Source organism: Carcharhinus amblyrhynchos, chromosome 21, assembly GCF_965287045.1.
Source record: "Carcharhinus amblyrhynchos chromosome 21, sCarAmb.v2.hapA, whole genome shotgun sequence".
NCBI lineage: Eukaryota > Metazoa > Chordata > Chondrichthyes > Carcharhiniformes > Carcharhinidae > Carcharhinus > Carcharhinus amblyrhynchos.
This window is the reverse complement of record NC_137344.1, coordinates 13,085,125-13,109,917: the sequence shown is the minus strand read 5'-3', so window position 1 is coordinate 13,109,917 and position 24,793 is coordinate 13,085,125. Positions and strand designations below refer to the sequence as shown.

The window sequence follows — 24,793 nt, the reverse complement described above, 5'->3', positions numbered from 1 at the left end:
TGCTCCCAGCTCTAATAGTTGTGTTGAGAACAACTAAGAATGTAATGGACATAATTACAGGGACGTCTCCAGTTTGATTCACAGATGCCATCAGGCAGAAAATTAGTGTATGGCCCTCCTTCAGCAGAATTTAAAGGGGCAGTATAAATGGAGTGACATGCTTGCATAACCTTTTTGTCTTCTCTGACGATAGAATTTCAGCTCCCCTGTACAAAATATCAGGCAGAATCCTAATGTCCCTCATCTTGAGAGGGACAAGCATGCATTACAGTTTTATAAGTAAAGTAGTGATATCACATCATATTTTGTAAATTTACCTGTGACCTGAGGTCTTGAGTGTGAAGGCATTCAAACCAGAAGTGCTAGTGCACATCATTCCAATCTACTGAATATAGATCAGTCACATTGCTGTTGAATAGGTTCTTATTCAAAAGGCATTATAAATCAGCAAGGTTACACAATTTATACATTATTTAAAAGGAACCATATAAAAGGTGAATCAGTGGTTGATCTTTTGCATACAATTTGATAATTGAATTTCAGTATCCATTGCTATTGCTGAAGCTGCCTGTACAGTCCAATGCACTTAAAGGGCTTCTGCCAGCACTCAGGTTGGCATCATCTGAAGAAGAGTGATACAGTCAAACTCTAGTTTTCCTTCCACAGATGCTGCCTACTGAGTTTATTTTGATTTTATTTCAGATTTTTAGCATCCACAGTATTTTGTTTATCGTGAAAGTAGTGGTTGGGTTACCACTGTTGCTGAAGGGGGAGCAAAGATCACATAAAGTTACACTTGTGGGGGATGGGTACATGAAAGAAAAGAAAGGGAGCTAGAAGGTCTTCATGCTCAATTCAGGTCTTCAAATCTCAAATTTGTACCAGCAACTGTTTGAGGAGGAATGCATAAGGAGAGTGTGTTTTTACAGAAAGGCAGTTCTGGCAGCAGTGTCGCCTTCTCAGCAGGAAAAGAAGTTCAATGCCACAGTATACAAAACTATGCCTGTGACAACAGAAGTGGCAAGTGCCCCCAAAGACTTGGCTTTGGACTTATTCCTGGCAACAAATATCATCATAAATATCAGTCTGCAGTCCACACCTTAAAAGTACAGGTTATTGAGCACTGTTTGGTACAGCTATTAACTTTTTTTTAACTTCCTACACATGTCTACAAGTTTGATCTCTGGAATTTGCAAAAATAGCATGCTTCCTCAGGTGCAGGGCATGCCAATTGTACCCACATTACCCCCGTGGGATTCTATGGAAGACCCTTGCCAAATTTTTCCAGCCATTCATGTCCACTGCCAGCGAGAATGATGAATTTGCCGCTCAGCCAAATATCCATTCACTGCAGCAGGACCAGAGAATTCTAGCCAAGCGCAAAGATCAGAAGATACTGGCCATTGGCTTTTGTATCAACTACAAGGGTTGGCCACTCATTCAATATGATATTTGTTGCTATTTATTGTTTTTGTGGCACGTGAATGTCATTAGGGGGGGCCTGCATTTTTTTTAATCGCTCCCTTCTCAGAGTTACTAAGCAAATGCTCAGAGCAAATTCTTAATACATCTCCTTGGTTATTCCAAAAAACAATTCAATTCATGGTCCCCAAGCATGGGACACACCAGATCCAAGTTGGCAAGAGTACGGTGGCACAGTGGTTAACACTGCTGCCTCACAGCGCCAGAGGTCTGGGTTTGATTCCCAGCTTGGGTCACTTCTTTGTGGAGCCTGATGTTCTCCTCCAGGTGCTCCAGTTTCTTCCCACTGGCTGAAAGATGTGCTAGTTAGGTGTATTGGCCATGTTAAATTCTCCCTCTGTATATCCAAACAGGCGCCAGAGTGAGGCAACAATGGGATTTTCACAGTAACTTCATTGCAGTGTTAATGTTACTTGTGACACTAATAAATAAACTTAAAGAACAGATATTACACTTGAAATCAAAAGAGAAAATGTTGGAAAATCTTAGCAGATCTGGCAGCATCTGTAAGCAGAGAAAAGAGCTGATGTTTCAAATCTAGATGACCCTTTATCAAAGCTAAAAGGCGTAGAAAGTGGGAGATATCTATACTGCAGGGTGAGGGAGTGAAAGATGAGTCATAATCATAGAAACCAGGGAAACCGGTTAATAGCTGTCCAAGGGTGTGAATGGCCAATGGCAGAGAAGCTGTAGGGGGTATATGGGTGGGGAGGAATGGATAGGGTTGAGGTAAGATTTAGAAAAGGAGAACAAACGGGAAGAAAAGGTAAGGTAGGGGAAGGGGCATGAAGTAGGGAGAAAAAGTGGGGGGGCGGTGTGTGGGAAGAAAAATGAAGAAAGACAATAAAGAAATAAAAAGTAGAAAACAGTAAAAAGTTAAATAAAATAGAATGAAAATAAAGGGGAGATGGAGTAGAGCAAATCATCTGAAGTTGTTCGATTCGATGTTGAGACCAGAAGGCTATATAGTGCCTAGCCTGAAGACGAGGTACTGTTTCTCCAGTTTGCATTGAACTTCACTGGAACATTCCAGCAATGATGTGGGTATGCCGGCGTTGGACTGGCGTAAACACAGTAAAAAGTCTGACAACACCAGGTTTTAGTCCAACCTATTTATTTGATAATATACTCGCAAGCTTTCGGGTTAGCCCCTTCGTCAGGTGAATGGAGAGTTCTGGCCTCAGACAGAGCATATAAAGCACAGACAGTTTAGAGATTACTGATTAGAATGCGAATCCTTACACCTAACCTGCTGTTCAAGACCTGAAGTGGCTGATAATGTGAGTGGAAGGAGCACTGATCACCGTTTAAAGAGATGTGTATTGTCTCCAGACAGTACAGTAAGTGAGGTTTTGCAAACCCAGGCAAGTCACGGGGGTTACAGATAGTGCGACATGAACCCAAGATCCCTGTTGACGGTCTCAACAGGGATCTTGGGTTCATGTCGCACTATCTGTAACCCCCGTGACTTGCCTGGGTTTGCAAAACCTCACTTACTGTACTGTCTGGAGACAATACACATCTCTTTAAACGGTGATCAGTGCTCCTTCCACTCACATTATCAGCCACTTCAGGTCTTGAACAGCAGGTTAGGTGTAAGGATTCGCATTCTAATCAGTAATCTCTAAACTGTCTGTGCTTTATATGCTCTGTCTGAGGCCAGAACTCTCCATTCACCTGACGAAGGGGCTAACCCGAAAGCTTGCGAGTATATTATCAAATAAATAGGTTGGACTAAAACCTGGTGTTGTCAGACATTCCAGCAAGCCAAGGACAGACATGTGGGTATGGGAGCAGGATCGTGGCAAGCAACCAAAAGATCAGGATCCTGATTGTGCACAGATCGAAGGTGCTCAGCTAAGCGATCCCCAGTCTACGCTTGGTTTCTCCTATATAGAAGAGACCATATTGGGAGAAGTGAATGCAGTACTCCAAACTGAAAGGGGTGCAAGTGAAACACTGCTTAACCTGGAATGAATGTTTTGGACTTTGGATGATGAAGGGACAGGTGTTAAACCTTCTGCGATTGCATGGGGAGGTACCATGAATGACGGGAGAGGTGTTGGGTGTAGTGGAGGAATAGACTAGGTTATCCCGGAGGGAACGGTCTCTGCAGAATGCTGACAGAGGGGGTGAAGGGATAATGTGTTTGGTATCACACTCAAGTTGGCAAAAACGGCAGAGGATTATGCTTTGCATGCAGAGGCTGGTGGGGTGAAAAGAAGGGGGACTCTATCCTTGTTCTGGGAGGGAGGGGAGGAGGGTGAGGGTCGTGGCGCAGGAGATGGACCGCATGCTGTTGTGGGCCCTGTTGACAGTTGTAGATGGGAATCCATTGTTGAGGAAAAAGGGGCACATATTAGAAGCACCACTTTGGAAGGTGGCATCATCGGAACAAATGAGACGGAGACGAAGAAGCTGAGAGAAAGGAATGGAGTCCTTAAAGGATGTAGGTTGTGAAGATCTGTAGTCCAGATAGCTGTGGGAGTCAATGGGCTTGTAGTGGACATTGGTAGGTAGCCTATTGCCGGAAATGGAGACAGAAAGGTCAAGGAAAGGAAGGGAAGTGTCTGAGATGGACCAGATGAAGGTGATGGAGGGGTGGAAACTGGAGCAAAATTGATGAATTTTTCGAGGTCTGATGGCACCAAAATAGTCATCAATGTACCAGTAAAAGAGCTGTGGGAGGGGACCTAGGTAGGCTTGGAACAAGGAATGTTCCACAAACCCCATAAAAAGCCAAGCATAGCTAGGATCCAGGTGGATACCCATTGCTACTCCTTTGATTTGGAGAAAGTGGGATGAGTTAAAGGAGAATATGTTGAGAGATAGATTGAGTTCAGCCAGGTGAAGGATAGTAACGGTGGATGGGAATTATTTAGGCCTGTTTTCAAGAAAGAAACGGAGAGCTCTCAGGCTGTCCTTGTGTGGGATGGAGATCTTACCTCCGTTCCGTCCATTTTCCTCCCCCCAACATCTTTTTAATTTCTCTGCCATTTGGTCATTCACACCCTTTATTCTCTTTGTGGACAGCTATTAGCTGGTTTCCCTGGTTTCTGTAGCAATGACTCATCTTTCATTCCCTCATCCTGCAGGATAAATATCTCCCACTTTCTATGCCGTTTAGCTTTGACAAAGGGTCATCTGGACTCGAAACAACAGCTCTTTTCTCTCCTTACGGATGCTGCCAAACCTGCTGAGATTTTCCAGCATTTTCTCTGGTTTCAGATTCCAGATATTGCACTTGACCTTACACCTAATCTAACCCAAAAGGCCATCCTTCATTGATTGCTAATTTATAATTGCCCATGAAAAAGCAATGATAAGTTGCCTTCTTGAACTGTTGCAGTCCACTAATGTCCTTTAGGGAAAGAAATCTGCTATCCTTAAATGGTCTGGCCTCCCTGTGACTCCAGAGCCACAGCAATGTGGGTTGACTCTTAACTGCCCTCCAAGAGCAACTAGGGATTGGCAATAAATACTGGCCAGCCAGCAATGCCCACAATAAATAAAAAAAAGTACATGTGATGTAAATACACTGTTAGGACATCATGATAAAATAGAAAATGTGCATCAAATACTTATTTTCAGGCTGTCCATTTTTAAAGAAATAGATATGTGGGCCTTCATCCACTGCTTTAGGACATGCACTCCATGGTGCAGACACTTGCTGTTATCCATCAGTGCCAGCCTTTGGCTGGGTTTCTTGACCTCGCTCCAGCTGCCCCTCTATCCCAAGAAGGAAGCCATTGTGCCAGTTCCAAATTTCTAAGGGGATATATCAGCGCGCACAGTCGAGCAATGGTATAACCATACAATAACGTCCATTGGTTTTGGAAGTCAGTGCATGAAGGGTTAAATACTGAACAGCAATGGTGGCACTTACACATATAAGTAGTGCTTTCATTGGCATAATTGCATGATTGGTTTGTCTCCAAGCATGTTAATGAAGTTACAACTGAATGATCTCAGCTGCAACAAGTACTGATTACTGGCATATTTTTCAATATTTTGCCCTTATCAATTTTGAATCCAGAAGAATACCTACTAGTTTGAGTGGAACCATCAGTTTGTGGTTATCCCCTCCCAGCATCCATCCCCATCACTGCCTCAGGCTTTCCTTCCTTCTGTGTGGTCCTTCTAAGAAGCCTGTGACCCAGCAGCAGATTGTATCCTCAAGAATGTGTTTTTTACATCTCCTGGAGACCCATCACCCCAGTCTCCTGCCAAGTTGACAACCCCCTGCCCCCTGTTGCCCTGATTGGGCCCTTGGTTTCCCCCCAAGTCAAATCGCAGTTGCCTAGAGTCAACCCTAGGTACCCTGGAATCAATCCCCAGTCTCCTCATGTCAACCTCCTGATACCCTGGAGTCAAACCCCTCCTGGTACTCTTGAATCAACTCCTCAGTACCCTGGAGTAACTATCCCAGTCTCCTTTAAGCCAGTCCCCTGGTCTCCGCCAGCGAGATTTCTGGTCTTTCCTATATCAACCCCCATCACCCTGGTCTCCCTCGAGTCATTTCCCCTATCTAGACTTCCAGCCTCCTTCAAGTCGACTGCCCTGGTCCTGTGGAGTCAAAATCTCCCATTCCCCCACTTCCCGCACTGTTACTCTGGAGTCATTCCCTCAAAGAAACCACCCTCATCTTCCTCAAGTCATCCCCCCATCTCACTTATCTAGACTTCAGTCTCCCTCAATTGAAACTCTGTACCCTCAGAGTTTTACCCCCTTACCCATGAATCAACCCTCATCTTCCCTGAGTGAAGCCTCATACCTCCCAGGTTGATCTTTATCTCCCAGGAGTCAACACTGATACCTCTGAGTCAAGCCTGTTATCAAATAAATTGGTTGGCCTCTAACCTGGCGTTGTGAGACTTCTTACTGTGTTTACCCCAGTCCAACGCTGGTATCTCCACATCAAGCCTGTTATCAGCCAGACTCTTACCTCTGTACCCCCGTTAACTTTCATTCTCCCTCGAGTCAAACATCATACGACCCAAGTTGCCTCTTTTCTTCCCCAAGTTAAACTCAGTATTCCTGAGTCAAGCCTGGGGAGGTCCCCGAGGCTTATCCCAGTACCTCCCGAGTCAAACCTGGTGCCCCCATGTCAGACCCTGATACATCCTGGTGTCCCCAAGTCTAACTCCATAAGTTGTCCTACCCTAGAGACACAGAGCTGCTCCACAAGCACTGCACTCGCTCAGAGATCTGCTGTCCAGGTACGCGCTTTTTAAAGCATATCCTGTTTTGTGCCTTGCTTACATCATGCCAACATGGATGGTTTTTGACAAAGGCTATCATTCCAGCATGTGACTCACAGATGAGATGCAAGTGAATCCCAATGAGATTTCCAGTGTGCCATATTTAGTGAGATAGTAATTAAGCTGAACCTCCAATAATATTTCACATAAAATACTGGAGGTATTTAATTGTGTGTGAAAGGAATTGCATTGTTGAGAGCTGAATGTCAATTTGAAACCCATGGTGAGCAGGCAAGAACACCATGCAGAATGTTATCTTGCCAGCTCTGTTCCGGATGAGAGGCATCTTGCAGCGCTATTCTATAGTACTGTGGGTGTAAACCAGTTCTGCCTCCCTTTCTGTGGAAATAGAGATAATTGTGGATATTTTTAAAAGTACAACAATGATGTAAATCACTGAAAGATCTCGACCTAAATTTACATTTACTGTAGCAATACATTATTACTATTTTAACATTATAGTATCTGAAATTTGAAGCATTAGACATTTTTTTTAAATTTCACTTTATAGGTAATGCGATCCTTAAAAAGTACCTATCTGAAGTTGAAGCGAAAAGCCATTACTATAGATCTTGATCCCAAAGCTGTGACTTGCGATGAACTATTTGGAATCATTAACCCAGCCACAAGGGAATGGAAAGATGGTAATTTACCAAGCAGCTATTCAGTTAAGAAAGAAAAGGGAAAATGATATCCCCATGATGGATGTCTTCTCTACATTGTCAATTGGTCTTTTCAAGGTTATCTACAGAATCAATGCAGAGAAGTGAATTTCTTTTATTATTCTCCCACTCTGCTACTTTAACTTTGACAGAGATTTAACCTCACCCAATTTGCTACATAATACAGGTTTTGACAAACCTGTGCTCAAGTTAGAGCAGCAGAGTAGGAAAAGCACTGAGGAAGTTCACTGCATATTCAAGGAGTATATCATATTTTCTGTGTATTTGGATAATCAATCTCAATTTTTATGCTATTTAACAATACTGAAGTCAAGGACTTATTGAGGCCTTTATTTCAGTTCACCAGTTAGGTAAGTAACAACTGCAATGCTTATTGCCTATAATTATAAGACAGAAACTTGCAGCTCCATGGCTGCCAGTCAGCTTCCAAGAATGTTGTGGAACAGAAATCTGAGTTCACCAGGGTGATTCCCCACCTTGCTCCCCAACTGGTTCCAGGGGTCATGTGACTCTTACACTGTCCCCTTAAGGATCCATCTGCAATCATCATATCCCTCCCTTCCAAATTCTTTTATACAGATGTCAATACTCAATTTATCAGTCCAAGATAATTAAACATTTAGTACATGAATTTAGTCAATTATAAATTAAGTCTTTTAGCGGGTTTCCAAATCCTTGTAGAGCAGCTTAACTCCTCTGCCTGAGGTGCTTCTACAACATTGCTATCAGTTAAAACCACAATGATAAGTGCCGTTCAGCCACAGGTAGTTCATTTCTATCTGCTTCCATAGAGGCGTCAGTTTGTCTGCCACAGAATGACCAGGTACTGGTGCGGGTACTGCCAATATTCCCAAATGCAATATAGCATCCAGAGCTAATTTATCATCGTAATGACAAAAGTGAGTTCAGATTTGGAATCAACACCAGATTAAGGATTGAAGGAGAATCTGGGAGAGGAAGTAGCGTATCAAGCAATGAAAGGAGGAATGTTCAGTGGTGGAAGGCAAGGACTAAAATGAACTATATTACTGCTATATTTACATATGATGATTTTATAAAATGTGCGTATCTACTGTAGAGTACTAGTAGTATAAAATTAAAAGGTTTTGAAAAATGAAGCCATCTTTGAAAATTGATGGCTCATTCTTAAGGGGAAGGTGTGATACTTCTATGCTTTTAAGAAGTGTATTTTAATCATGTTTTCTGCAGTTTTTTTTAGCAGGCCTGACCTTTTTGTTATTGTTGCTGTGCTGTCTGCATGGGTATCTTTTATTTGCTGCTGGTGCAGGATAATTAATGTTAATTTTAATTTGATCTAATATAGTGTTGTGGAGTTTTAGGAGTTTTCTCCAAATGCCTGATAATTCCCACTGTTTGGGGATTACCAAGCACTCAGAGCTAAATTAAAGAACAGGTCGTCAAGGGTTATAATCTCTGGATTACTACCTGAGCCATGTACAAATTGGCATTGGGATGAGAAAATTAGAGAAGTAAACATGTGGCTAAAGGAGTGGTGCAGGAAAGAGGGGTTCCATCTCATGGGGCATAGGTATCAGTATTGGAACATGAAGGATCTGTACTGTTGGGACAGTCTTCACTTGAATTGATCAGTGTTCTTGCAAAAAGGATAAATGGGGTAGTCACAAGGACTTTAAACTAGCAAGTTGCGGGGAGGGAAGAGTAAAACTAAGGGAAGTATAATGGTTAATGGGAAGCAAATCAGCAGATTAGCATATGAGGTGGAAGTTTCAACTATATTGAAAATTAGGGGAAACGTTAAAAGGAAGAACTCAGGAGATGTTATTAAATATCTCACCTCATTCTTCTAAACTCCAACGGATATAGACCCAGAATGCTCAACCATTCCTCATATGGCAAGCTCTTTATTCCAGGGATCATTCTTGTGAACTCCCTCGCGACCCATTCCAAGGTCAGCACATCCTTCCTTATTAATGGAGGTATTAAGATTCAAAAAGAAGGTACAAAAACTAACATAAGAGAACTTTACCTAAATGCTGACAGCATTCGAAACAAGCTGAACGAGTTGACGGCACAAATCATCACAAGTGAGTATGATTTAGTGGCCACTACAGAGACATGATTGCAGGGTGGTCATGACTGGGAGTTAAATATACAGGGGTATCAGACTATTCAGAAGAACAGACAGGAAGGTAAGGGTAAGGTAGGGTGGTGTTGCTCTGATATTTAAGGATGACGTCAAGGTGGTAGTGAGAGGTGATATAGGTTTTATGAAGAAAAAGTTGAATCCATTTGGGTAGAAATTAGAAATAGTAAGGTGAAAAAGTCATTGATGGGCATAGTCTATAGGCTGCCAGATAATATCATGGTGGGGCAAGCAATAAGCAAAGAAATAACTAATGCATGTAACAATCGCATGACAGTTATCATGGGGGATTTTAATCTCCATGTCGATGGGTCAAACCAGGTCAGTCAAGGCAGTCTCAAGGAGGAGTTCATAGAATGTATCTGCAATAGTTTCCTCAAATAATATATAATGGCATCTACATGGGAGCTTTCCTAGATCTGGTCTAGCAAGCTTTCCTAGATCTGGTCATGTGTAATGAGACAGGAATAATTAATGATCTCACAGTTAGGGATCTTCTCAGAAAGAATGAAAGTACGGTTGAATTTAAAATACAAATGGAGTGTGAGAAGGTAAAATTCAATACCAGTGTCTTGTGCTTTAACAAAGGACACTGCAATGGAATGAAGGAGGAGTTGGATAAGGTAGACTGGGAGCAAAGACAGTGAAGAACTTTCAAAGTGATTTTTCACAAGTGCTCAGCAAAAGTATATACCAATGATAAGGAAAGATTGTCGAAAAAGGGATAATCAGTCATGGATATCTAAGGAAATGAAGGAGAGCATCAAATTGAAGGAAAAAGCATATGAAGTGGCAAAGATTAGTGGGAAAATCAAGGATTGGGAAATCTTTAAAGGTTAACAGAGAGCCACGAAGAAAGCTATAAAGAAAAGTAGGATAGATTATAAGAGTAAACTAGCTCAAAAATATAAAAACAGCAAAAGTTTCTAAAAATATATAAAACAAAACGAGAGGCTAAGATAAACATTGGTCCCTTAGAGGATCAAAAGAGGGATTTAATGGAAAATGAAGAAGTGGCTGAGGAATTGAATGGTATTTTGTGTCGGTCTTCACAGTGGGAGACACAAATAACATACCAAAATTTTTTTGACAAGAAAGCTATGGCAGGTGAGGACCAAGAAATGATCATTATCACTAAAGAAATAACGTTGGGCAAGCTACTGGAGCTAAATGTAGACAAGTCTCCTTGCCCTGATGGAATACATCTCAGGATACTAAAAGAGATGGCAAGGGAAATAGCACTAGTGGTAATTTACCAAAATTCGCTGGAGTCTGGGGCAGTTCCGGCATCAAATAGCAAGTGTGATGCCACTGTTTAAAAAAGAAGATAGACAAAAGGCATACAACAAATCATCACAAATGAGTATGATTTAGTGGCCATTACAGAGACATGATTGCAGAGTGGTCATGACTAGGCGTTAAATATATAGGGGTATCAGGTTATTCGGAAGGACAGACAGGAAGGTAAGGGAACTGGTGTTGCTCTGATATTTAAGGATGACATCAGGATGGCAGTGAGAGATGATATACAGCAACCTCAATGGAGTGAAGGTGGGGGGCAATCAGGGCCGCCACGGGGTTCGGGGGGGTGGGGACATGGTGCTCCCTGGGCATGGGCACCAAGAGGCAAAGCATCCATGCCCAGAGGCAGCTAGGCACTGCCCACTGGGCATGGGGCAGTGCCAAGAGGGCAGGGTGTAAGGGGTATGACCTGCTGGGGGCAGGGCATAGGAGGTGATCGGTGGGAGTGGAGGGTTCCACTGCCATTCTGCATTGGGATTCAGTCGGGGCTGGAGGGAGGCAAATGATTGGGGTGGCCTTGGGGAAGAGGGGATTCTGCTGGGGTTGGGGGTGAGGTCTGCCAGGGTTGGGGGGTCTGCCAGGTAGGGGGATTGCCTGCAGGAGTGGTGGGAGATCATCACTGCTGGGAGTGGGCTCGAGATTGGGGGGTTGGGACTGGGCCCAGGAACAGTCAGGGGGGCCACGATCGTGACGTGAGGAGATTGGGGAGCAGCATTTTGGGGATCCAGGGCTGGCCAGCAAACAAGAAACTGACACTTTGGGGCTATTGTGCAAGCACGAAGGCCAGCTGATGTCAAGCCCCATCCCTGAAATCTAATAATATTCTGCATTGCACAGAATGTGGGCGATTCTAATCCAAACTCCCACTGAAAAAACCAGCATGAATTACTCAAGTTTTCCTGCACATTCAAAACTTAGAATTTTTTTGGGAGGATCGCCCCGGGAATCTTATAGAAACATAATAGATTATGAAGGTAGAAGTAAGGAGGTTGTTTTCACTGGCGGGTGAAACTAGAAGTAGGAGGCATAGCCTCAGAATAAGGGGGCACAGATTTAGGACTGAGTTGAGAAAAGAACTTCCTCAATCTGTAGAGTTCCTGCCGAGTGAAACAGCTCTTTGAATGTTTTTAATGCAAAGATAGATAGATTTTTGAACAATAAAGGAATTAAGGGTTATGATGAGAAGGCGAGTAAGTGAAGCTGAATCCACAAAAAGAAAGCCATTAACTTACTGAATGGCGGAGCAAGCTCGACTGGCCAGATGGCCTACTTCTGCTCTTAGTTCTTATGTTCTTATTCCATGAGAACAATCCACCGCAATTGTTGGAAAGCTGCAAAATCCAGTATCACATGAGCATACTTACTTTCTGTATTAAGCCTAGAACGAGGTGTATGTTTATGGGGGCTGTTTGATTTGGAACAGTAGATTTTGGTGTTAACTTTCATACAATATCATGGTTTTTTTTGTAATTGGTAAAATTTATGCTATTTTTCTTATAATTTAACTGTGTTCTTAAATAAACTTTGTTTGGTAAAGTCTTCCTGGTGAATTACTTCAATCATATCTAGAGTAAAACATATTATGCTCACCTGTGTCAAATTTAAAGTGCAAAGCGTATGGTTTAGGCTGACTTTGTAAAACATCCTGGTGTTTCTGGCCTGGATTATAACACTTGATTAATCAGGAGTCTAGTTTTGGATACAACAACTCCGGGGATCCAACCTAACCTCAAAAATTCCTCACATACATGGCTTCATCTACTGAAAATTATGATGACTTGCATGAATCATGGTTTGCTTTCTGACTGCTTTGGCTGGCCTCTACACCACCTAGCAAATTTGGCAAAACGAGGCTCAATTTCATATGAGGTAATGGTTCATAAATGTGTTGATGAGAATTCCCCCTGTTGCAAGTCAAGCTGTCCTATATCCCAGAAGGAATCATGAGACCCTGGTCTCCGTGGGATCTCCTGATTGCTTCTTTAGGTCAGACTTAAGTGTTTGGATGACCTGTTCAGCTAGTCCATTGGATACTGGGTAATAAGATGCAGGCCTAATGTACTTGATACTGTTAATGGTGGTGAAATTCTGAAACTCTGCACTCGTGAAATCTGTTCCATTATCGCACACTATGGGGATGATTCTCCCCAAAAATTCAAGTTTGAATTCCTGTGAAAATGGAGTAAATCACATTGTTTTGTTCAGTGGGAGTTTAAAAAAGAATTTCCATACTCTGTGCACTGCAGAATGCACGAGCGTGAATCACTTCAGAAATCAGTGGGTAGGGACTATTCACAGGAGCAGCCAGCAGCATAGCGCTAAAGGGACCACTGCACATGCGTCAATCTGTCAGCACTGAGATCAGCACATGCACAGTGACCCCTGTCTGCCAGCCTCCTGATCGCTGGCTAGTTCTGCGATTCCTGCAGTGCCAACTCTCTGCACCTCCCCCCACTTCTCCAGATGGCCTGATCACTGCCCCCCCCCCCAAGCATGCCTGGGCCTAGCCTCGCATCCCCCCCGCCTCCACTCCCCACCACCAGCAGTCCCAAACCCCTCCCTCATCCCTGCAGGCTGCCTCCCCCCCTCTGCTTCGTCCCAAGGTGCAGCGTGCCAGCAGGCTTGATTAAGTCTGCACCAACCACAATCCCACCCAGGCTCATCAAGCCTGCCAAAGTTCTATACCTCACGCATTTAACCTGCTAATCCCTCTGAAACAAAGGGGCAATTTAACATAGCCAATCAACTTAACCCACACATCTTTGGACTGTGGGAGGAAACTGGAGCGCTCGGAGGAGACCCAGGCAGTCATGGGGATAATGTGCAAATTCCACACAGAGATTGACCTGAGGCCAAAATTGAACCTGGGTCCTGGCGCTGTGAGAGAACAGTGCCAACCACTGTGCCACCATGCCATCCATATGTTTTGCAATTCAATTTTAGTTTCACTTTTTTTTTGGGCAGATGGAATAGAATATCCACCAAATTCTCCAATCCAAATTGCAGATGACCTACCACCCAGATTCTTTAAACAGCTTGCAGAGCTATGGTATCTTAAGGCAGGTATGTCTGATCCAGTCAAACAAGTCATAAACTTCAGGTAGCAATTGGGAATGAAGTTCTACACAAGCTGAACACATCAGAATTAACAGCAGAAGAACTAAAGGATCTTCCAAAAACAAGGAATATGCTGGAAGATCAGTTTAGAATTAGGGTTAAAGTTTTATATTAATTGACCAGAATTCATGTCATTTTGGCAATTGCCTACAGACTTGCAAAGGAGACAGTCTACTGACTGGGTGTGAACAATGGCATTGAAGTTATCTTCAAGAAGTGCAAGGCATGACAAGAACATATGTCAAGTCAGCACAAAGAACCAATGATTCCACATGACGATCCAACCCATTCTTGTCCTAACATTGTGTTCCATCTTTTGAATGTCCATTGCATTAACTTTGTTGTCAATGTCAACTACTTTATCAAGCATCCGATTATTCACAATTGCACGACTGCTATTTGTGTGTCTAGAGAAATTGTTACAGATAACAGTTCACAATTCATAGGTAAACCATTTCACGATATGTGCAAGAAAGAAATATCAATCACACTACTTCTTTGCCTCATTATCGTGTATTTAACAGCCCAGCTGAACAAATAATAAGCTGAGTAAATTCCTAATTCTCAAATGCTGACAGACCAAACAAGATCAATACATTGAGTGTTACATCTGACAGCACCACCTTTTAGCACTATTCCATCACCTGAAAACCACGTGTTTGGCAGATCATTGCATACCAATCTACCTCCTCTCAACTATTCTACTCCCTCAGAAACTAGGAAGCAACTTTTAAAACTGCAAGAGAATTTGACCATAGTGCACAATAAAAATTCAGGTACAGAAAATGTTTACAGTTGGAACAACTTCACAGCCAGCATCCACAGAATGTATGGAAACCAGTCAAGATGTTCAGTACCAACATCCTATGAAGTCATTACACATAAAGATGCACTAGTGAAATAGAGATCAAATTAGATCCATCAAAGCTCCACAACCACTGTGCAGGCCTATTGAAGTGAAAATAAGACCCCAAACACAAGCAGGAACAAATACAAGAAGGATAATCCCACAGATAACTGAGCAATTAAAGAAACCTCCAGACAAGGCATGGGATTTTGCAATCCTGCTACCAGTGGGTTTTGTGGCAAACACAAGCAGAAAATTCAGAGAGAGGCCAAACGTCAAAATCCTGGCAGCAAGCAATTAGTTCAAAATTTTCCCTCACCACATTCATGGTAAGATACCAGGCAGGCAGACAGGTGACTGGCAGGTCAGGTGTTAAAGACACCTTATGCATGAATTACTGTGAATACTTGTTGAAATACTATTCGCCAGAATAACGGTCCCCCTCCCAAGTAGGAGTCATGCCAGCAGGAAATTAGGCCAGTCCAAATCATTTTGGCTCAAGGTGGTGTGTGCCCTCACTTTGTGTGTCAAGGTGAGTGCAACATTCATAGCCTATCTGCAATTGCGTTGCTCTGGCTTCCCAACAATGCCAGTGAAACGTCACACTGGTGTAGGATTGGACTGATTGTGATGGGTCCTTCTGTATTCCAGAGCACAGCAATCATTGTTTGCTCTGGGTCGCAGGTGGTGCCGCAGTCTGAATCAGCGTGACCAGGAGGGAGGGGGGCAGGTGTAAGGATGACGGAGACATCAGGGTCAATGGGCTATTGTGGGATTGGAGAAGGGGGAAAGATTATAGAAACATAGGGGTAAATGGAAGACGGTATTGTTGAAATGGGATGAAGGATGATGGAAACATAGGAGACTATAGGCTATGGGGGGAATTGGAAGGGTGGAATAGTATGAGGAAGTCATGGGAGACAATGGATTATGATGGGGCCGGAGGGATGAGGAGACAGTGTCAGGCAGAGGTTTGGACAGTTGGAGTTTGACATGAAAGACAGACACAAAAGGAGGTGGATGGGAATCAAATTGTTTAAATGAAAAATATCAATGCAGACTCCCACAAACATAAAATGTAAAATTGTGCAGGATGCATTGAAAAATTCAAAGGTGTTTTATAAGTGAAAGAGTATTAAGGGTGGACACATTGAATGGGTATCAATTCAACATTAACATGGGAAAATATTTAGTTGCAGCTATTTCAACTTGGCTGTTAGAAATTTTACATTTCTGACTGATTTTTTACACCCAGGATGGTGGCATATATATGAATGCAAGTTCATAATCAAGGAAGAACAAAGTTTGTATTTAATCTGTGTTTGTTTGTATGCTGTAGGACTTTTCTCAACTATCATGCGTGACCTTGCCAATATTTCTCATGATGGACCAAAATGGATTGTGCTTGATGGTGACATAGATCCAATGTGGATTGAGTCTCTTAATACTGTAATGGATGACAACAAGGTTAGTAAGCATTTCAACTGAGCTTGATTAAGTAAAGCAAATGTGAATTAAAATTGGATGCTTTCCACAAAAACACAGAATTTTGAAAGATGACAATTTAACCCTTAATATCAACTTAACCCTCAATATCAAACTGTAAGAGCAATGCAGAACTAAATGTATTCACTGATTTTTTAAAAATTCGTTTGTGGTACATGGGTGCCACTGGTTGACCAGCATTTATTGCCCATCCCTAGTTGTCCTTGGGATGCTGTGGTGAGATGCCTTCTTGAAATGTTGATACAACTGAATGGTTTGCTTGGCCATTTCAGAGGGCAATTGAGAGTCACATGTACGCCAGACCAGGTAAGGATGGCAGATTTCCTTCCCGAAAGGGCATTAGTGAACCAGATAGCTTTTTTTCTATATACAATGTATACAATAGTTTCATGGTGATCAGTAGATTCTTAATTCCGGATTTTTTTTATTGAATTCAGATTTCACAATCTGCCATGGTGGGATTTGAACTTGGATCCCCAGAACACCAGCTGAGTTTCTGGATTAATAGTGTAGCAATAACATGACTAGGCCATCATCTCCCCAAAACCTTGTAGCACCTCTGTTTTAGGTATTTATCTCTTTTCCCCTTAAAAGATGCAATGGCCTTTGCTTGGCTGTTTTCTATGGCAAACATTTCCATACATCTTGCAGCCTTCTTCAGTGAAACATTTCTCCCATCCTCTCATCACTTTATGTGACAATTTTAATTTGATGGTCCCTTAAAATGGACTCCTCAACCAGAAAAAATAATGGCTGCAATTTTTTTGGCAGGTTGCAGTGGGAGATGTGCGTGTTGAAGTGGAAGTTTTCCTGCTTCTTGACTGTGGTAGAAAGACTCAGCAAAGTTTGTTCCAACAAAATAACTTGTCTTTATTTCTGAAAGACTGCATGCAGTATTGGCAAAAACTTGAGTTCAGAGAGCCGTCATTACGACTTGTTAGTTCTTCCTCAAACCCGTGCTTACATAAAGAATCAGTGTTTGTACATAGTCATTATCAGTTTGCGTGACCAGAGCTTATTCAGAAATTTGATCAATAGTAATGTCATAAGCGATGTCATAAACAATGGTAGAACTTGCTGATCTCCTAAAACACTTTGTCTCATCAGTCATACCTTTACTTTGTCCTTTGGTAGAACAGAAGAAAGTCAGTGACTCCTTCATCCTGACCTTATCAGGTCATGCGGAGTTAGCCTTATCAGGTCTTGACCTTCTCTGGTCTTAGAACATAAGAAATAAGAACATAAGAAATAGGAGCAGGAGTAGGCCATCCAGCCCCTCGAGCCTGCCCCGCCACTCAATAAGATCATGGCTGATCTGTCGTGGCTCAGTTCCACATTCCCGCCCTCTCCCCATAACCCTTAATCCCCTCTCTTATCAAAAACCCATCAACCCGCGTCTTAAAAATGTTTAGCGAGGTAGCCTCCACCACTTCAACGGGCAGAGAATTCCAGAGATTCACCACCCTTTGAGTGAAGAAGTTCTTCCTCAACTCCATTCTAAACCGCCCCCCCTTTATCTTGAGGCTGTGCCCCCTAGTCCTACTGTCCTTTCTGAGTGGGAAGAGTCTCTCCACCTCTATCCTATCCATCCCATTCATCATCTTATACGTCTCAATGAGATCTCCCCTCATTCTTCTAAACTCTAACGAGTACAAGCCTAGTTTATTCAGCCTCTCCTCATAGCTCAACCCCTTCAACTCCGGCATCAGCCTAGTAAACCTCCTCTGCACTCCCTCCAAGGCCAAAACATCCTTGCGTAAGTACGGCGCCCAAAACTGCACACAGTACTCCAGCTGCGGCCTCACCAATGCCCTATATAGCCGCAGCAAGACCTCCCTACTTTTATATTCAATCCCCCTCGCTATGAAGGCCAGCATCCCATTAGCCTTCCTGACCACCTGCTGCACCTGCAAGCTGGGTTTTTGCAACTCATGCACAAGGATCCCGAGGTCCCTCTGCACTGTCACCTGCTGCAGTTTTTTGCCACATAAGTAATAATCCTTCCTACCATTATTCCTACCAAAGTGGACCACCTCGCACTTGCCAACATTAAGTTCCATTTGCCAGTTCCTGGCCCATTCGCCCAGCCTATCTAGATCCTTCTGCAGACTCTCCACCCCCTCCGCGCAATTTGCCGTTCCACCAAACTTGGTGTCATCAGCAAATTTCGACACCATACACTCGGTTCCCTCCTCCAGATCATCTATATAAATGGTAAATAGCTGAGGCCCCAGCACCGACCCCTGGGGCACTCCACTGGTCACCAACCGCCAATCCGAATAGCACCCATTGACCCCCACTCTCTGCCTCCTATTTGACAACCAATCCTCTATCCACGCTAACACCCTACCCCCAACTCCATGTCCCCTTACCTTCTGCAATAACCTCTTGTGAGGCACCTTGTCAAATGCCTTCTGAAAATCAAGAAAGACCACATCCACCGGCTCTCCTCTATCCACCGCCCTAGACACATCCTCACAGAACTCCAGTAAATTTGTCAGACACGATTTCCCCTTAACGAAACCGTGCTGCGTCCACTCTATCAAGCAATTCCCCTCAAGATGCCTCGCTATTTCCTCCTTGATGACGGATTCTAACATTTTACCTACAACAGACGTTAAACTAACCGGCCTATAATTCCCCGCCTTTTGCCTGGCACCCTTCTTAAACAACGGCGTAATATTAGCCGTTTTCCAATCTTCCGGCACTTCCCCGGAATCCAGCGACGTTTGGAAAATAACCACTAAGGCATCCACTATCACCTCCGCCATTTCTTTCAGAACCCTCGGATGCATTCCATCCGGTCCTGGGGATTTGTCCACAATCAGTCCCTCCAGGCTGTCGAGCACCGCCTCTCTAGTAACAATAATGTCATTGAGACCCTCCAGTCCTACCACCTTTCCATCACTAACACCCGGCAAATTATTCACGTCCCCCTCCGTGAAGACCGACACAAAAAAGTTATTCAAGACCTCAGCCATTTCCCCATCCCCTACCACTAAGTCCCCCCTCTCATCCTCTAAGGGTCCAACGTTCACCCTAGCCAGCCTCTTCCTTTTTATATATTTATAAAAACTCTTGCTATCCTTAAGCGCTAGCCCAGCTTCATAGTTTCTCCTACCCTTCTTTATCAACTTCTTTGTCAATCTTTGTTGACATTTAAACCTCTCCCAATCCTCTTCTCGCCCACTACTCTTAGCTACTCTGAACGCCTCCGCTTTTAATTTAACACTTTCCTTCACCTCCTTCGTTATCCACGGCTTATTACCTCTCCGCCTACGGTCCTTTTTGACCATCGGAATAAATTTCTGCTGAGCACCAAGAAAGATCTCCTTAAAGATCCTCCACTGCTCCTCAGCAGACCTACCTTCCAACGTGCTCCCGCAGTCCACATTTGCCAATTCTTCTCTCATCCTACCGTACTCCCCTCTGTTCAAACCAAGGATGCGTGTCCGGGAACCCACTTTCTCCTCCTCCATCTGCACCAGAAACTCCACCATACAATGATCACTCTCCCCAAGAGGATCCTTCACCGCAAGGTCCCTAATTCTACCCGCCTCATTACATAACACCAGATCCAAGACAGCTCGCTCCCTCGTCGGCTCCAACACATACTGTTCAAGGAAACTATCCCGGCTGCATTCCAAAAACTCCTCCTCGAGCCCACCGCGTCCAACATGGGTTGACCAATCAATATGTAGATTGAAATCTCCCATAATTATGGCCGTTCCATTCCTGCACGCTGCACTTATTTGTGCGTTAACAGCCCACCCCACCTCCAGATCATTATTCGGGGGCCTATAGACGACACCCACCAGCGTCTTCCTCCCTTTGCTGTTCCTAATCTCTACCCGCAACGATTCCACTTTCTGCTCTTTGGCTCCAATATCATCCCTTGCTACCACCCTGATGCTATCCTTAATCAGCAGAGCTACGCCCCCCCCCCCTTTTTCCTCCCGCCTATCCTTCCTAAACACTTGATACCCCTGGACATTCAGCTCCCAGTCCCTATCACCCTGCAGGCACGTCTCTGTAATGGCCACCAGATCATATCCATTAGTGCTGATCTGCACCACCAGCTCATCCACTTTATTTAGTGCTGATCTGCGCCACCAGCTCATCCACTTTATTCCGAATGCTTCGTGCATTCAGATAAAGTGCCTTCATCCCAGCCTTCACCTGGACCCTATTTGCCGTAACGCCACCAACCATACTCATGCCCCCTACTCCCTTTATTGTTGGGACGTCCTCGGCCTCTTCACTTACCTGTACCCTCTCCTTAACTTTCGGCCCCGTAATGTCACCTACCCTCGCACCCTCCCCCCCCCTAATTAGTTTAAAGCCCTGTCTACAGCCCTCTTTACACGATTCGCCAGGACTCTGGTCCCAGCACCGTTCAGACCAACCCCATCCCGCCCGAACAGGTCCCACCTACCCCAATACTGATGCCAATGCCCCATAAATTCAAACCCATTCCTCCCACACCAATCCCTGAGCCACCCATTCACTTCCTTAATCCTATCAATCCTACGCCCGTCTGCACTCGATTCAGGCAGAAGCCCAGAGATAACCACCTTGTCGCTTCTACTTATTCATGTCTTAAGTTATGCGTAGTCAGTCTTATTGGTTTTCCCGCCAATTCAACGCTTTTGGGAGAATCGCGGCCAATGTTTTCTTATTCTCTTACTAAATCTATCCACCATGTTAATATTTTTCTCTGCTCCAGTAAAAGTAATTCCAGTATTCCAAATTTGTGCCAAAAACTATAGTTTCCCTTGTCTAGTGTTACAATTCCTCTGGAGAGCAATTATGTGAAAGAGCAAACTTTTCAGGTGACCCCAATGGATTAAATCAATGGACAAATTTTCACTTTTTAAAATATTTGCAGTAACAATCTAATCTAAATTAACAAAAATGAACAAGTAAATTGTATTCAGTAAAAACTATAAATTTATCTTTAAATAGCCAATACACTAAGAATGGATCAAATAGATTTCTCCAATAGTCCCTTCAGGATTTATGGCATTAATCTCGAACGCAGAGACACATAAGGCTCTAATCTTCCCAGATAGACTTTCAGGGTCTTTATTCATGCAGTAGTTAGGCCCAACGTCTCATTCAACAACACTGTTGCCGCTTCCCTGATTTTCATGGTTACAAAGTCCACCAAAAAACACACTTTTCCAGATACTTTGCAACCCTGCTTACAGAATCAGCCTTTTTGGTCTTTGTTTCCAGATGTATCACAACTTTCTTTCTGAGCTATTGCAGCTTCTCCACCATCATTGGTCTGTTCTGCCTTTGATGATATAACAGAACCTCAAGAGCACTGCCTCTTCTGACTACTGGCTGAAATTTGACCTCAGTCTGGTAGGTTTTTTTTAAATCAGCTTCCCATTCCCAAGCAACAAAAGTCATAGGTTCATTTCTTATTAGTCTGATGTGAACGCCAAGAATTCCAATTAACAACACCGCCAAGAAACATAACAATCATAGAAAATAGGAACAGGTGTAGGCCATTTTGCCCTTTGAACCTGTTCCACCATTCAATATGATCATGGTTGTTTCTCTATCTCAATATCATATGCCAGTGCTCCCCCATACCCCCTTGGAGACTTAGGGCAGAATTTTCATCTCCAGATGCTGAGAAAATACATATCGGGAGGACAAATTGGGAAGTATGTAGGTCCACATTTTTAAATTTCCCCTATGATCCTTGGCATCCGCATTTTTGTCAGTTTGGGAATTATGGTGGCTCATGACCTGACACTCATTTGAAGTTATGTTAGGCTTATAATTTGAGTCCTTGAGGGAAATTCTAATTTCCCTACTAATGGTACTTATGTAGAAGTGTACAAACTTCTAAAGGTACAGGTTCATGAATTTCAGGGATGTCTGCTGTAAAGTCGGAAACATCTGACAAGTACACTTAAGAGATCATGTCAGTGACTCATATCATTGATGCCCCTTCCTGCCCCCGTATCTCTTATTTCCCCATATCTCTTTAATATCCCTTCTGTTACCTCCATGATAATTCCATTATGCCATGCCCCATCATGTCCCCATGTTTCCTCCATGTCCACTTTTCCAGAATCCATGATCTACACACTCAGTGAGTCATTGGCAAGTATGGAAAGTTTTTGAAATGCTCCTGAAATGGGTACACTTAGTAAATGAACTTTGAAAATCTCTTGATAAAATATCTGCTCTTGGTATAACTTCATAAAAGGGTCATTCAAACACAATAATTCATAATACCAATGGAAACAGTTTTATTCCTCTGAACATCTCTTAATCTTATCCAAATAAGCACACAGGCATTGAAAATACACTAAAGAATATCATATTTCAACCTCATAATGCTGCCAATTAAGCAAAGCTAGCACTCTGCATTGCAACAATGTTAACATTGTCTTCAGAGCTGAAGCCATTACCCATTCTTGGACCTTAGCCAAGTATTCATAATGAGGTTATCTGAAAAAACAAATATCTGTTGATACAATTAGAAATTGGGAGCATGATTTTGGGAAATAGCCACACATGCAATTTCCAAACTGAGGACAAGTCTCTGGCCCTTAATTTCTGTTTCAGATCAGAACTACATCAAAAAAATACAGGTTCCCAAACCACAGTCAATGCAGACATAGCTTGCAAACTATGGATTTCCTGACATCAGCATCTATTTGGAAAATCTACTTTGTATGCAAAGCTATGGCTTTCAAGTCCTTTCTATAACGGAACCTCAAAACTATACACTGTATTTTGTAGACTAACTATTGTTCCGTCAAATTTATCATCCTGTCTTCAGTGTTGTTCACTGCCATTCTAAATGGTGATACCTGAATTTCTATTAGCTTTTACAGCTTTATTTACTTGCACTTTCATTTATGGGTCCACACCTTTCTTTGCGTACCATAAATATTGATTCCTGTTCCCTGTATTCCTTCACATATGTACTGCTCTTGCCTGTATTATTTTACACCTGGCTATCTTTTTTTTAAAGCTGTCTATGTACAATGGAAGATGTTTATTGCTTCCTCATGTATTTCCAAACTCTGTGTTTTGTACCATTATCAAATATTCAAGCAATGCTCCTTATGGCCAAATCTGGTTGCTTGTTTCATATCTTCACTTTGGGGAATAATGGGAATATGGTGGGTCAATTAGCAAGCTAATTATCAGCCGGTTGAACTATGTCATGAAAACTCCTTCCACAGCAAATAAGTCTTAGAGTAGGGCTGGGAAGCAGGGCCACTGCTGACTAAGACTCAAGATCTGTAAGCGTGCACAACCCTAATCATCTTTTTTTAAAATATCAGCAGATGATTCTGCCCGAACATTAATTACCCTTCTCTGATTTGAGCAACATTAATCGATTAGCACCATTTTGACGTCTGCCAGACACCTGACATTTTTTAACAAATCTCGAGAGATGCGCCTTAAAGTTTGCTTTCTGTAATTAATTATGAAGTCAATCCAGTTATTCATTCAAAGAATCACTTCTCTCAAAGCACACTTTGATTTGTGAAGAATATCTTGGCTCTAAAAATTCACATTGACAATTCCTAATTATCCATTTTCAAAAGGCTGAAAATTAAATCTTTTGTAGCGCAGGAACATTCCAGGCACATATGATACAGCAAATCAACAGAAATGACATGGGCAGGAAGGCCTTTTCTTGGGTGCATGAGTTGCAAGTGTACTCACCCAGCCCCCAGTCTGTTAGAGGCATGCAGCATGTAAATTTAATGCTGCCTCAATCTTTAAGTGATTTCAGTAATCATTTCTGCATAGTCATTAGGGAGCCACAAAAGTGTGAGTGGATAGGCACCATATCATAAAGGATCTGCCCCTCTTAAAACAAAGCTGCAGTCATTAGACAGAAGTTCTGCAGATTGCCTACTGAAGACTTGGATAGAAGCAAGAGCACAGCAAATGGAGCAACAAGCAAGAGAGAGTTTTCTGATGTTGCACGAGGTGATCCAGGAGGTGGAAAGGAAGAGCGATACAATGGGGAGGGATTTTATGGAGCCTGCAAGTGTTTGGTTATTTCTTTTATTGAGCTATTAACTAAAAATTATTGTTTGTCTATAGAGGTAAATTAAGATAATTTCACCTTTCAAGTGCTCTGCGAAAAGTTTATACTAGTGCTCTGTGAAAAGCTATAGTAAGTTAATTAGGTAGCTAGGTAAAGCTGATTCCTGAGCTGTAGCGCAGCATCACTCACTTGTTTTCAGAAAATATAAATAGAGAGGTTTCTCAGTGCAGTTGTCTGCACAGTGGGTGAAATCAGGAGTTCATTGAGTCAGAATTTTAAAGGTTAATTTTTCTCAAAGAACAAGTTTTGCTTTTAGTTTAGCTATTAACTAAAAATTACTATTTGAGTTAAGAGAAAGGTTAGATTTATTCCAGTCTTAAAAAGGATATTCCATCTCATAAGAACATAAGAACATAAGAAATAGGAGCAGGA

At 42.7% G+C, this 24,793-nt stretch overlaps 1 protein-coding gene across 1 annotated transcript in view; it reads left to right on the top strand.

The window, feature by feature from the left end:
* LOC145356565 (dynein axonemal heavy chain 17-like) overlaps nt 1-24,793 on the top strand; it is an 811,195-nt gene that overhangs the window by 424,205 nt on the left and 362,197 nt on the right. Inside the window, exons 42-43 of the mRNA XM_080209339.1 lie at nt 7,255-7,387; nt 16,157-16,284. Of these exons, the coding sequence (XP_080065465.1) occupies nt 7,255-7,387; nt 16,157-16,284 (261 nt within the window). The remainder of the gene's footprint in view (nt 1-7,254; nt 7,388-16,156; nt 16,285-24,793) is intronic.